Consider the following 15538-nt stretch of genomic DNA (forward strand, 5'->3'; position numbering starts at 1 on the left):
TGAGTTTACACAACAGTGTTCAAGGTGACCTCAAGGTGGCAGGCTGTTGTTTTCCATGCATTGCTTTAGAACTGCTGTCTGAATATATATATATATATATATACACCACATCTGGCGTGGCCTGAAGCTTGACATGTGGTCTTGCAGTGGACCAAAACAGATGACCTCTAAGAACTTCTTCTTTTTTTTAAATCAGCTTTGATCTGAAGGTTTGGCATCTAAACGGAACGTATAAAAATTATTGTAATTATTTGAAAGAGCATGTCCAATTCAATGTCATTGTCCAGACATTAAAATGTAAAATGTATAGAGCAGAGGTCGGCACTTAAATTTCCAAAAGGGCCACATTATAAAATGAGACTGTTGTGAGGGGCCATCATGCCAAAAGAAAGGCGGCAGTGACTATGAAAAGTGAGATTAAAAAATTCTTTAGTAACGTGGACACAATGAACCATTAAATATTCAGTGGTAGCAAAGATATTAAGAAGTGGAGATATGTATCTTATTTGAATATAAATCATAATAAAACCAAGGAACATGCATCTAAGATAAAAAGTCAATTTATTTCAAAATATATTTAGAATTTTCTTTCATTTAATTTTGAGGAAAATAGTAATTGACAAACAAAAAGAAGAAACAAAAACACAGGGAAAGTTCTGCATATGGCCCCCGGGTCGCACTTTGCCCAGGTCTGGTATAGAGGAACAAGAAGCAACTCTTCTTCTGTAGATGTCCACTGAGAGACACAAACACACGCATCAAAGCAGCCACAGCAGAACCCTCTGATTTCCTGTATCAAAGCAGAAACATCCCAGCCTTTCCAGAAAGTCTATAAAAATATTATTTGGCAGTATACTTCTTCCTTATGCCAGTGAAACCAAATTTAGAGAAACGAACGTCATCTCTGCCACATCAGCGCTGCCTTCATGTCGGCTGAGTTTCTGCAGTACAAGTTTGTTTTTTTTTGGACCATTATATACAGTACAGAACCATACAATCCTCACAGATTGTTTTGAGACTGTCGAAGGACTAAAGCCAGCTGACTGCAACTTTAATTCAACCTGATGAAAGGCAGACTGCCTGCTGTCTGAGTTGAGTGGAGCTGACCTGACCTTCGAGGAGGGTCAGAGATGGTCATCGTAGGGGATAATTGCAAACTCTTCAGTCGGTAGTGTTGACTTTGGAATGACCGACTCAACTGACCTGCTTCATGTCAAATCTTTCTTTGTCTCAGAAAAATCATGCTTGAGCACAGTGACAGCTAGGTTCAGCGCCAAAAGGTTCATGAAGTTAGACAGCATAACTTGTTTTAAATGGTGGGGAACAAATGTAAATGTACAAGAAGAGAAATGATAGAGGTATGGAGGAGAAGAGAGAGCAGGTGAAAGAAGAAGAGGGAGACAACCTATGAGGATCATGTGTCCAGTAAAGGAGGACATGAAGCAGATAGGTGTGACTAGGAAGGAGCCTTGATATACATGGCCAGAACAGCAGTGAGAGCGGGAGTTTTTCCTCCCCTCCAGCTCAGATATGAAGCAGACCCCCGCCCCCCGGTATCACTCGCTTCTGTGACTGCAAAGGAATGATGGGGGCAGACGGGGGCTACACGTTATGAGGCAGTGGTAGCCCCAGATAATTATTGAAATGACTGCTATTATGGGATTATATTTGTCCTTGAGTGGATGTGGGGTTACTAAGAGGCGGCTGGGCAGAACTCCAAACCGACCAAGATGCTTTTCTCGTTCATATAAATGATCAGCCGGACTGTAATCTCCTAATCTCTCTTTCTCTGTTTATATGTCACAAGATTTTCATCCTGTTGTGGTAAAAACATCCGCGTTGTATCCCTTTAAAGTTGTAGCTGATTTAAGGCCCATTCATTTTGGTGAGAGGAACCTTTTGTTTTCCCCTCGCAGGAATGTGATTATGTTGCAATTTAATGTGAGAAAATATTGCCGTCATGACAGCACATATCTCTTGCTTGTGCGGTTCTGTAGGGAGAGAGGTACATCTTATTTACACAGGAGTTCTACTTTTACTGCCTTATCCTGTTATTACACTGGACTTTATCTTTCCCCAGACCTGATGTGACCTGGAATACCCTCCACACACACACACGCACACACACACACACACACACACAGACGTTTGTGTTTGCTGTCCTTGTGGGGACATTATGAGGTTTCTCATTGCCATAGTGTTTTCTTATCTATCTATCTATCTATCTATCTATCTATCTATCTATCTATCTATCTATCTATCTATCTATCTATCTGTCTGTCTGTCTATCTGTCTGTCTGTCTGTCTGTCTGTCTGTCTGTCTATCTATCTATCATCTATCTGTCTGTCTGTCTGTCTGTCTATCTATCTATCTACCTATCTGTCTGTCTGTCTGTCTGTCTGTCTGTCTATCTGCCTGTCTGTCTATCTATCTGTCTATCTATCTATCTATCTGTCTGTCTGTCTGTCTGTCTGTCTGTCTGTCTGTCTATCTATCTGTCTATCTATCTATCTGTCTGTCTATCATCTATCTATCTATCTATCTATCTATCTATCTATCTATCTATCTATCTATCTATCTATCTATCTATCTATCTGTCTATCTATCTATCTGTCTGTCTATCATCTATCTATCTATTTATCTATCTATCTATCTGTCTGTCTGTCTGTCTGTCGGTCTGTCTATCTATCTATCTATCTATCTATCTATCTATCTTTCTATCTATCTCTCTGCCTATCTATCTATCTATCTCTCTGTCTATCTATCTATCTATCTGTCTGTCTGTCTATCTATCTGTCTGTCTATCTATCTATCTATCTATCTATCTATCTCTCTGTCTATCTATCTATCTATGTATCTATGTATCTATCTATCTGTCTATCTATCTATCTGTCTATCTATGGCACCAACTCTTACATTCTCTTGCATCATTTCTCTAGTTAGTCATAAAAAAGAACTAATCTGACATCACCCTCTTGTCCTTGGTTTTGGTTTCTTTAATCCAGCCACCTCTTGAGCACCATTTGTTTGCCAGGAAACGTCCACTTCAAATAAATGTGACTTTAAATGAGCAGTTTTAGATTTTTTTTTTTTTTTCTGGGACCAGACAACGCTTGACCTCGTCATGGAAAGGTGGCTGCTCCGCTCCTCTTACAGTGGCACTCTGTAATTATCCAATTCAAAGTCTCTGGTAAGTAAAGGTCACCCCTCCAGATGAGGCATGAGAGCAGCCTCTGGCATCCCGGGAAGTTTCCACAGTCACCGTTTGTCTTATGATCTGTGGGTCAGTTCTTCTGATCTGCTACATGGGGGAGGCTTGCCTTGTCAAGAGGTGCGATGGCGTGTGTGCAGAGACATTGCAGGTTGTTGGTTTTTACTCTCGCCTCCTGCAGCACACATTTTCTCACCCGCCTGTTGCACACATCGCTGCAAAACACTGACGTGCTAGGGTGAGAGTTCACTCCTCCTTATTCCTTTGCTTCTGACTCCGTGTTTTTCTTCTGAGGGTTTTTTTTTTTTGGTGGACATCAATGACAAAGCCCGGTATCGTCTTTCCACAGCCGTGGGTTATACCTGTCCATCATATGTTCATGCGTAAGTAGGTGCCCTGTGGAAAGATTGCGACCACCCTGGAATGTTAGCCTAGGAGGTAACAAGTGTCGTTTCAAGTTTATTTACATCATTACTTTTTTGTTTCCTAAAAAGAAGAAACAGACAGGAAATCTGCCTTCATTTTCAGACACAAAAATCAGACACTGCTTCCATTAAGGTGGAATTATTTTTTCTCAGTGGCTTTGCACTGGTGCTTATCGAAAAAGCAGTTTCTCTTTTCATTGCTCTCTTTGTCAATGCTTTCTCACACATGCTCCACTCTAACAGACTTCGCTAACAGCTTATACCCTAAGTGCACTCGTAGAAGTGGAGTTACATACAGGTAACAAGGTAACAACTCTTTGTCCAAGTTTATTTCTATACATTTTCAATATAGATTTCAAATAGATTGATTCTGATTCTGTGTTGTCTCGTCTGAGTCTCGTCTTTCTCTATAGAGGGGAAATGTCAAGCATTTGTCTACCGAATTTCTGAAAGATGCACACGTCTCTGGACATCAACTGGCATGTAATGCACTGTATAGCTAGAGAACAACTCAGAGTTATAAGAAAAGGAGTGGGTGGTGGAGGTGTTGGAGGCAAGACTGAGGTATAGGCAGAAGAGGTCAAGGATTCATGGTGAGATAAGAGCCGCACCTATGGGCTGTGTTCTGAGGCTGGTGGATGGGTGCAGCCAGGTATTTACAACCACAGAACTTGTGTCTGACAGTATTTTCTATGAAGGTATGTTCCCACAAATCATGATCTAAGTGACAAACGTGACATGGAAAGTCAGTGTTGACCTATGATTAAGGACGACTGTCAACTGTTGCCCTAAAACATTCCTATAAGGAATGTACTCTGCTTTATACAGTGTTTCATTTCTGTGCTATGAGTTACAATACACTAAAGTGAGAATTTATCTCAGTCAGTTGAGCAGAGGTCCCCTTTGCATACTCAAACAGGAGGATGCCATAAGCACTATGGTTGTTAAAAAAGATGAAACACAGAGTGCCATTATGGATGACAATAAGATCTTTGAAATATATTAGCCACATCCACTACATTTAAGAAAAAAAAGAATATATATTTAGTACATACATAAGGCTGGTCTATAAAAGATTTTTTTTCTCCTGATCTGTTTGAAAACAGGGTCCAGCATCAAGACCGACGATAAAACTAGTTTAACAAGCATCATGCTACCAATATAATGGGACTTGTCACATCAGACCAATGAAATTACAGGCGTTTTATTCACAGTGACACCGATGGAAAGTGCCAGCCGGGAATACACGCATGGTCGAAAACAGAGCAGTGAGCACTTTAATGTAAATAAAACAGCTGCAATTTGATTTGTCTGATGTGAAGAGGCTGAATATCTTGGCAACAAGAAGCATGCTTGCCGCCAAAAGATCAGACCGTGAGAAATAGTACTGTCAATAGTCCGTTGTCATCAAACCTCACCTTGTAAACAAGCGTTTACAGCCACTCAACTTGGACAGCAGCGTTTACATTCGAGCATCCTTCACTGCTTTATTAACAGCATGATTTACAACTATGAGACATTCATGTCATGTTATTTAATATACTCTGAAGTGGTATTGGGTGGGACATAATTTAGACGTGTTTATTGGTACAAAATTCTGATGCCTAAAAATATATCTCTGCTGCTAAATTGAAAGACCTCAGTGTGCATTGTGAATCACTTCTGAGTAGTTGCAGTACAACTTTACTTCAGAAGACACTTTTGAGTTCCACCCTGTTTGACTGCTCTTGTCAATCGTACAGCATGACCTGTATCAGATGTACCCTCACTCATTTTGGTCACACTCTGGTATTCATGTTGCATATCGCCACCTCTGAGTTTGTTCATAAAGTAGCTTCCTTTTCTTCTTCTACTTTTGGCCACCTTTGTCGGCAGTTGTATACATGACAGGCCTTTCCATGGCCTGGTTTCAGATGTGTCTATCATTGCAGTTCAAACAACAGCCATCCAGTATTTCCATCTGCTCTAAAATATATGTGTCTGCTATACTTTAAAGCAACAAAAGCCATTCTTTGGCTCAGTTCTGTCCGTGTAAAACATCATCCAAACCAGATAGATGTTTAAACATTTACATGGTCTGGTTGTTGCACTGCTGCTAGCAGCGAGCCAAAGTTGCTTCACTGAGTTTCAGATACAATCTGAAGCCCAGCACACAACAGGGTGTGGGCTGAAGTTCACGAAGATTGAGATCAGCGTTCGCCTCTGAACTAAGGTTCAGTGTTACACCTTTCTTCTCACTGGCTTGCCAAAAGTGTCAACAACAATTTCCCACCGAGCTGGAGAACAGAATAAGCGCATATGTGGCATTTTAGCAACCCAATGGTGCGCTTCCAAAAGGTCTCACTTGAAGTTTAACAAGTTTAAGGTCACGACTGACGCACTCGACAGCCTAACAAAGCATTTCTGTTTTGCATTCAAGCATATTTACATTCAGTATTTCTGAATACTCTGACATGAGATCAAGGTTCCACTAAGCACAGTGAACCTGTAAAGATTTGTTTTTGCTCATACATCTTATTCTATCTCATGACATGTGCCAATCTGTGGTGCTGCAGGCGCTGCTGAAGGATCCTCTCTACATCGGTCTGAGATGCAAGCGAGTGCGAGGCCAGGCCTACGACGACCTGCTGGATGAATTTATGACCGCTGTGTCCGACAGGTATGATCGTTTCCTCTCCTGCTTGATCACACGCCCACTTCCTTCAGGCTTTTTACCATCGTGAGTTTGATATGAACGACACATGGAGCTCCTAAAAGAAATATTTTAAGTGGTTTACCAGCGACAGCGTGGTCAGTTGGAGCTGGACGTCGACTCAGAGGAGCTGAGATCACCAGTCGGAGCAAGGGTTTTGTCCAACAGCAAAATCAGAGCTAGATGATTTCATATACCTTCTGTTTGTTGCCATAGAGATACATTATTGTGTCATGACTGAGAGAGCAAGGATGGGGTTGGGTGGCAGCATGAGAGGCTACTTCCTGTCTGAGAGTCGAAACCCTGCTTCTGTACTCATTTGCCTGTATACATCTGGATATCCCTGCTGGGAGGAGCCGTGACAAGTTACTGTTATGACTGTTGCTGTTGATGGTTTGTTTGTCATCATCATAATAGAAAAATGAAGTGCGCTAACGTAGAAGTGTTTTTTAGGTAGGTTCCTCATTCACTTGTATGGCTTCTTACTCCCCCAAAAATACCATATTTGTGGGTTACAGTTTGAGCTGTTTGACCATATCTATTGTTACTGTTCATTCAACGTTGTGACAGTTGGTCCGGTGAGGTCTTCGAGTGCACACACACTCTGTCATATTCCTGGACACACATGTCTATGGTTTAACCCGGGAGCTGCGAGTCCAGAGGGAGCGACGCAGCACTGGGCCCCCTCCAGCTGGCAACACGAAACCACCACTCTAATAAGTAGGTGGCTTCTCAACTACAGGGAACAGCATTGCTTTTTCCCCAAAGGAGCCAGATTGGCGGAAAATGAATAATTACGGCTCCGAGATTGAAGGAATGATTCCAGCTGACGGTCATTGAAGTAATATTGATGTTTGGTTGTTTTTCAGGAACCAGAGTAACGTGAGCACCAAGATATCACATTGTCTCATCATCAATAAACAGAGGTCCGGAGGCATTTCTGCAATTTAGAAATACTTCTGTGATGACTCTGGCCTTAATGAAAGTCTCAAAGATCTTTGGTTTTTTAAATCTCATTAAAGCAAGCTGTGCGATTGATACACGGAAATCATTTGCAGACAGCTTAAATAGCCACGAGTGACAGAGACTCAGTCAGGGATTTATTAATGCCGGCACTCTGTCCAAATTTCAGCAGGCACTTTATGATGGTGAAGTGACCAATGCCATGGCTGGCTCTCTTACAACCTCCTTTTCAGGTCACATTACGAAACAAGATTTGAGGCCAACACTAGCAGCTGGTTAGATGGGTTTTGACTTCTCGGACACCTGTGTAGTTAAATGAATTTGCTGGGACGGTGTTACTCCGGTTGCTCTGAGGCATGCTGACAAAGCCAATGGGAAGTTACCGGATCATACAGAGCAACTGTTTTTATATCAATATATCTAGTGTAATATATGCATGCGTACAGTGTACTTCATATTTCTCATTGAACTGTTCCTGTGGAGGTACGAGTGGGTTTCATTTATTGTTTTTGACTGCCAATGGAGAGAAGGTGTCAGCGACTTACAGAAAAGCCTGGTTTGGCTGAAACAAACAGCAGCGGAATGCTCATTTATTTTTAAAAGCTGCGAACGTGGGGAACAGAGGGGAGGATGGATGGATAAAATAGGCAAGAGGGGAGAGCAAGAAAATGCAGAATGCGTCTTTGTCTTTAACGACGGCTCGGGGATTTGAGAAATAATGTGTGCTGAGAGATGCGGGTCCGCTGAGAGCGCAAAGGAGACTGGGGATTTATTAAGGCCACGGCCCTGAAGCCCCATGGGGACGGCAGTTAACAGACAGCCTGTGTGTGTGCACACAAACACACGTATGTGCACACAGGTTCCACAGCTGTATTTGGACAGAGCACCCTTGTCTGTGACCCCTGACTCGCTCGCATGAATGCAGTCCAAATACAAGAATCACTTCTAGTCTGCCCCTTGGCTCCCAGAGTGTGTATGACATCAATCTACTTCCTGTTACCTCCAGATTCAAGTTTCATCAAGTGTCCGATGAAGTGATCATGTTTCCTGAAAGAGCTCTCGAGAGCTTCCTCGTCCTTCAGGTTCAATGTGACTGAAGATGCCTGAGTGATTTGCCTCTTGGGAGGAGAGTGCCTGTTGTCTCTTGCCGGACTATTTGTCATTACTTTAAACTTGAGTCATGACAACTGCAGTACTAAGATATCAGACTTTTTTGACACTGAGCTGCAGAAAATCGCAACTCGTGTTTCTGCCAGAAGCTGCATTTCCCATTTCTCTGCCCGTTTTATTGAGACAAGCTGTAAATCAAAGCAAATAGCATTACAAACGAATTGTGAGCGGCTCTGGTGGCGTCTGTCTGGAGTTATACTGTGAGTCTGAGGTTTGGTTGAGAATTCATTCTGTCAAACTTCTGACTCTAGGCAGTTGTTGTCCAAGAATTTTTAGGAGTCTTGTTAGTTCATGTCTGTCACTGCAAGGTCATACCTCCCTCAATGTTCACTGGTGGCTCTCTTTTTGCAGCAGGTTCTGCTTGTTATTATTTCAGTGAACATCTTGCTTTCTCAAAAACTGTTTATGTGTCAATCATCCTGGCCTCCCAGCTTCTTCTTGATGGAGGTGGAGGACATCCTGGAAAGGTTGTCAGTCGCTGGGTTCTCCCTGGGATTTTTTTTCGGGCGACGGGGGATGAAAACAATCGTAAAATAGGCGCCTCCTACACTGAGATCGGTAGAAAGATCTTCTCTCACCCTCTGTTCAGACTCGATGTGTCTACCTTGACTTTTTTGGGACACTGGTCTTCATCAAAGGTAAATGATCTAGATGTGCGTAAAGACCCATTTATGTTCAACGTTACCTACAGATCCGATGGAGCCTTCTGCTTGTGCTCTGCGTTCATTTTACCCATATTTTTGCATGTTTCCACAAAGCTGGCCGTTCAACAGTCTTGCTGTTACTATATGTAGCTATAGTGAGACATAACAATTTTGAAAACTCTCTGTCCTCCCGTTACAATACATTTAACGGCATTACTGACCACCGCCTCCTGCAACGCTGCATCTGTTTCCTCTTTGTGCAAGAAGAACATTATCAATACGTCTTCCTCAGTCGCCATGTTGGTTTTGAGGTTTGTTTTTGTCATGAGCTTTTGACTCTGGGCTGCTCCCCCTGGTGGATGTAATGTGAACAGCAATACAAATAGAGCATCAGTACATATATATGATCAGTGCCTTTGCTAAAGATGAGTACAATTCTGTACTTAAAGGAAGCATAAATGGGCCTTAACTCCAACTAAACACAGGACCACCTCTGCGCTGGAGACAAGAATTCTGTTGCATATATGTTGTGTCTACAGTTAACTGAAAGTCAGATTAGATAGGCAGAATCGTAGCTCTTGATTTACAGTCTATATGAGTCAGACTCCTAATATATTATGTCTGCTTCAGGATTTAAAAAAAAATCATCATCCACTCAATGATCTACATCTGCTTTTCCTTGCCTTGTCTTTTCTGAGAAGACCTTAAAATGAGATGAGAAATTGAAAAATCAGCTGATATTCATGTATTTATAACCTCTTTTACAGCCCCTTTAATAATACTGCTCCTCTGAATCACCAGCGAATAAAGTCCCGACCGACTGGATGCCAAACAAAATATTCAATGGAACTTTGTTTGATTTATGTTTAATGGCAAAACGCTTTTGGTGACAACAATTCATGAGCCTTCCCAGTGGTTGGCTTTGAATGGCTGTTTTAACTAAGGTCACCACTCTTGAGCTTTGACTCGCAACCATTATTCTCTTTATTGAAAAGACTTTGAAAGGTTGACATAGAATGACCACAGAATTCTTCAGGAATCAAAGACACATAAAACCTAGCATGAACTATTGACTTCAGACAAACAATGATGTCATTTCTAGATCATAACCAGAATAAAAGCAGCAGTCCTACATGAGCCTTTTCTTCTCTGTGAACTGACATGACCTCTCCAGTGTGTACAAGAGGGCGCTGCATTGGAGCTCGGACAGGAACAGATCTATCTTTGCCTGCTTGTCTCCGCCTCCTGAAACCCCAACACAATAAAAAAGTTTATAGCTCCGTTCTTTGTCTCGTTATTTCTCCTCTTTGCTCACTCTCGGGTGCTCGAGTCTGACTCGCCGCTTGATAGAAAACACATTTTGTCGCTGTGATATTGGACAGCATGTCGGCCGGTCTGTCGAGCTCTGCGTGGAACTATGTCCCGTGGAGTCACAGGAGGAAAAATAAACTGTCCCACAACAGAACTGGAGACTCACTGGAGCAAATACAGGCGTCAAGTCTTGTTCAAAGGTCTGTTTGGTTGCAAGTCAACCGATCGAGGAATTATGAATGAATTTCAATTGAATGATCAGGAAATGTCCATAACGCATTAAAGAACATATAATTTGATTTTAGTGGGGTTCAGGATTACCATCTGGAATCCGTTGACTCCACCTGATCATCCATTCTTGCTCACTTTCTTGTGCCTTGTACAGTGGAGCTCCAGCTCATGGAGCTCACTTGAATCTGAGCAGTCAGTATGAGACTACATTAGATAGATGTCCTTTATTAGTCTGACCAGTCAATATATCAATGATTTTTCAAATGCCTAAATAAACTCACTGTGGGACAAATACAAAATAAATAATAAATAAAAACTTCACCCGCACACATTTTTACAACCAGCAGTTTCTGTTTCGTATTGTCGATCAAATTTGACCCCAAGTCAAACACCTTATCTCACAATACTGCCATGAAATACTGACCACAGAACAAACTATTAACAAGCAACTATATTTGTTGAGAACTGTCCGACCAACTCCAGTGCTGCGGTTACTGACAGCTAGGTCATAGCACGGTTCATAGCTGGAGAAATTGACAGTCAGCACTGCCAAGCTTCGGAGGATGGTCAGTTAGTATGATTCCATTTTGCTGTTTTAGTCTTCTTCTCTGAGCAAAACCAAATCCCAGAAACTCACCAGATGATGGCCCAGCTACAGTAAAGCACTTGGTCCACTGACCGTCTGCATGGTGTAAGAGTGAATTAATGGCTCGACTTTTACAAGTCTGTATGGTAGAGAAGGGTTTTACCATTTAAAATGTCAAAATACTTGTGTGTTGTGATCATAAGTAATCCATAGAGACATGGTTTTCTTTTTTAGTGACACATTTTTCAGTATTTTCTTGACCATTCTAAACAATGACAAATCATGCTGTGTAGCAGACTGAACAATCACACCTGCACCACTCCAGCAGACCTTGGTTTCCTGTTCTTGAGCTTTCATTCAGTCACATTTCAGGGTTTCCAGTAATTTCCTCAGCAAATGTTCCGTCTGTTTTAAGTATTGGTTGGAAAAAAAAACAAAAAAAACACAATGCCGCTGCTAAATGTATTTTAAAGTCTCATAACAGAGGGCTTATTTTTGTTCTATGAAGTTATTGGCTTTGGCCCCTGTTTCCCCTGAACCGTCTAAATATTATGGGTTGTTGCAGGAACATGTTGTTAAACAGAGAGCTGCTGGTTCACTGCAGATTGCTGGGTGGGCTCAGAGAAGTTTGTGATCATGCTGCTGTGGAGATGCTTGACCTCCTCCTTTCAGGCTCATTGTGTGGCGCTCTTGTAAAACGTCACAGGAACAGGTGTCAGCTTGTCAAATCTCAATTAAAGACGTGTGCGACTTTAAGAGGCTGTTTGTTCCTGCTACTGTCCCAACAAACCCAGGGGTTGTTTGAGTGGGTTGTTTAATAATTCTGGAGATATTCTCATGTATATTTATATATTCAACACAACTCAGTATTCAAAGTCTTTCTCTTCCTTTGCCTTTTAATATTTGGATTTCATATATATAAATATATATATATATAGAATTGTATTCCCCATGTGTCTTGTGTGGACAGGTATGGAATGAACTGCCTGATTCAGTTTGAAGACTTCGCAAATGTTAACGCTTTCCGTCTCCTGAGCAAGTACCGCAATAAATACTGCACTTTCAACGACGATATCCAAGGTAACGGCACGCACATTCAGACAAACATAATATCTGAACGTGACTAAGGCTACAGCCAAACCTTCCCTGAGTGAGACTAGGAAACTGTGCTGTCATCATTTATTGCAAGTCATTTTTCGAACTCAGGCACTGCAGCAGTGGCCGTCGCTGGACTCCTGGCAGCTCTCCGCATCACCAAGAGCAAAATGTGTGACCACACCATTGTGTTCCAAGGAGCAGGCGAGGTAGGTTGTCCATCTCTTCCCAGTTGTGAGACAAACAGATTCCCAAGTGGTGCAGTCAAAGCAATCTAAACAGGAGGTGTAAGTTCTTTGTTAAAGAACAAAAAAGCGAATAAATTACAGCATTACATGTGAGCTTTCAGTGACATTCACAGACTGCTCTGTATGCTATGATGGATATGAGACTTCATCGTGGCATATCAGGCGGTGAGATCGACTCTTCAGACAGGGTCATTTATGTCATTAAATGCTAAGATTGAAATCAGTTCCTGCTTCACCCTGTTCTCTCTCCTTTAATGTCTGGCACTGGTCAAGTCAAAAACAGATGTTTTCAGTGGCTGTTGGTGGACTTCTTTATTATTTCATGTTACCCTACTAATCCTCTTGCGCTCCGGCCAGGCTGCCATGGGAATCGCTGAGTTGATCTCAATGGCCATGGAGAAGGAGGGACTCGCCAAGGAGGAGTCCTTGAAGAAGATCTGGATGGTTGATTCCAAAGGCCTTATTGTCAAGGTAAAATTTGTTTTACGCATATGAACTCAATGGAGTGTGTTGCTGTCTCCAGTTCCACTGTCTGATGACAATAGTGCTCAGACAACAAGCGATTTCTTTCTTCAAATCCGCAGGGCCGTGACCACCTGACCCATGAGAAGGAACGCTTTGCTCATGAGCACGCGCAGATGAACAAGCTGGAGGATGTTGTCCGGGAACTGAAGCCTACGGCCATCATTGGTATGGTCACCTCACCCAAGGAGGCTGTGTGATTGTCGAATGGGTCCAGGGGGCTGCTCTTGCTCACGCCTCCTCTGTGTGTTGCATGTGGCACAAAGATATAGATCCAATAAATACAGTGCAATAATCATGGGAAGTGGCAGAGCTCTACACTTCACTTTTCCATGCATGATTCATTTGACTAAAGTAATATTTACACCATCATTTATGAAGTGAAAACTCTGTGACAAGATATTTATAGCCTGATTTTTTTGTGTGTTCAGTAATCCTGTTTGCAACCACACAATAGGAAAGGAATGATACCTTGAAAAATATATTAATCATACGCCTCAACTCTGTTTATTTTATGCTTTATTATTGGGCTGGGGCTCAATAAAAAAGAACAGCGATGAACTGCATTTCGAAATTTGACACCAGCCTTAAGAGATTTAAGTGGAGGAGGTGATGTGACTTAGTACTGAATGAAGTGCTTAACTTCCGTCCTTCAGTTCAATCCTATTGTGCTCTATGATGTCAGGTTATGTAATCCGGTGCGCCATGAAAACAATATTTAAATCATTTCACAGCAGTGTTACTCGTTTAACTAACTATTTTCCTTTTAAATACCGAATGAATTATTACATACAGTAGTTCTCTGTGAGAAAATGAAACACTATCATGTTCCTGTCTTAGGTGTGGCTGCAGTCGCCGGAGCCTTCTCCGAGCAGATCATCAAAGACATGGCGTCCTTCAACGAGAGGCCAATCATCTTCGCCCTCAGCAACCCGACCAGCAAAGCGGAATGCACAGCTGAGCAGTGCTACACTATCACTGAGGTAAGCTCTCCCCCTTGATAAACGTCTCTGAGCCTCGCCAAGACTGTCCACCGCTGCAGGGGCGGGGCATCTTCGCCAGTGGCAGCCCGTTTGACCCTGTGACCCTGCATGACGGACGGACCTTTTATCCGGGTCAGGGGAACAACTCCTATATCTTCCCTGGCGTGGGCCTGGGGGTCACGGCTTGTGCTGCGCGTCACATCCCCGAAGACATCTTCCTCACTGCTGCAGAGGTCTCACACACACTCACACACTGGCCTCACTTTGTGACAAACATTTGCAGATAGAAGGATTTGCTCCACACTAAGACTAGACAAACATTCTTGGCAGTTGAATAGTGCTTGATCTTATCGATTCATCTTTTTAAAGCCACCACATATTCAAGGTGTTGCTGAAGAGCTGCGGTTTCCCGGGAGACGATGAAACTATTGTTCTCACTCTGTGTGTGTGTGTGCGACTGTAACAGGCTCTGGCTCACCTGGTGACCGAGAAGGACCTGGCTGAAGGGCGACTCTACCCCCCTCTCACCAGCATCAGGGAGGTGTCGGTCAAGCTGGCTGTTAAAGTGAGAGTCATCCTACTGAATCCAAGCTTCAGCCAAGCTGGGATGTCACATTCTGGTGTCTGTGTTTCAGATCGTGGAGTACGCCTACGAGCACAAGCTGGCGACCCTTCACCCCGAGCCGGCCGACAAAGACGCGTATGTGCGCTCGCTCATCTATACTCCCGACTATGACGAGTTTGCGGTGGACTCGTATCGCTGGCCAGAGGACGCCATGACCGTCCAGTCCTGCAAACTGTAACGCTAAAGAAACCGCTGACAGGCTTCGTACTAACCACTGGAAAATCAAGGACATCCGAGAGTTGCTGTGGAGATTTGAATTTACTCAGAGCGCTGCATTCTATAGCCATATTGATTAGTGACATGTAACTGTGACGTGCGGATCACTCTTTATATTTTTGCACTGTAATGACTCTACAAGTACTGTAAGAAAACAAGAGAATGATTTGCTGTTTGTGCCCTTCATGAATATTATGTAATAAAAAGTTTTGATTTCTCTTTCTGACTGATTTACATTCAAATCTCACGGATGCCTCCATATTATACTTGTGTTAGTGTATATGTTAGTAGCGCACAACTCACCACTGAGACATTTTCATAAATGCACATGCAGAGAACAACTATTCCGCCTTTGTTACAAGATTCTGCTGACCACACGCTGCAAACTTCAAGTGTGGCAAAACCCCTTTTTAAGTAGAATCCATGAGAGAACTAAGGTCACTCACGAGTGGTAGGGTGTGAGTTCCAGTCATGGATGACCAAGATGGTTCGGTTACTTTAGCAGCGATGAGATTTCTCCTTGGTTCAAGTAATGTGCTGAATGATTGCTTGAGCTGAATCGACCAGGGAAGCCAAGAACCACTGGTCATACAACCGCGCTAACTAACGTGAGGT

At 42.6% G+C, this 15538-nt stretch overlaps 1 protein-coding gene across 1 annotated transcript in view; it reads left to right on the forward strand.

Annotated features, from left to right (window-relative positions):
* Nucleotides 1-15140, forward strand: part of me1 (malic enzyme 1, NADP(+)-dependent, cytosolic) — a 70717-nt gene extending 55577 nt beyond the window's left edge. Inside the window, exons 6-14 of the mRNA XM_053881383.1 lie at nucleotides 6193-6296; nucleotides 12205-12314; nucleotides 12441-12538; nucleotides 12935-13048; nucleotides 13162-13267; nucleotides 13940-14082; nucleotides 14142-14315; nucleotides 14549-14647; nucleotides 14718-15140. Coding sequence (XP_053737358.1) covers nucleotides 6193-6296; nucleotides 12205-12314; nucleotides 12441-12538; nucleotides 12935-13048; nucleotides 13162-13267; nucleotides 13940-14082; nucleotides 14142-14315; nucleotides 14549-14647; nucleotides 14718-14885 — 1116 coding nt within the window. The 3' untranslated portion in view covers nucleotides 14886-15140. The remainder of the gene's footprint in view (nucleotides 1-6192; nucleotides 6297-12204; nucleotides 12315-12440; nucleotides 12539-12934; nucleotides 13049-13161; nucleotides 13268-13939; nucleotides 14083-14141; nucleotides 14316-14548; nucleotides 14648-14717) is intronic.
* Nucleotides 15141-15538: the final 398 nt, after the last annotated feature.

This window comes from Synchiropus splendidus, chromosome 12, assembly GCF_027744825.2.
Source record: "Synchiropus splendidus isolate RoL2022-P1 chromosome 12, RoL_Sspl_1.0, whole genome shotgun sequence".
Classification (NCBI taxonomy): domain Eukaryota; kingdom Metazoa; phylum Chordata; class Actinopteri; order Syngnathiformes; family Callionymidae; genus Synchiropus; species Synchiropus splendidus.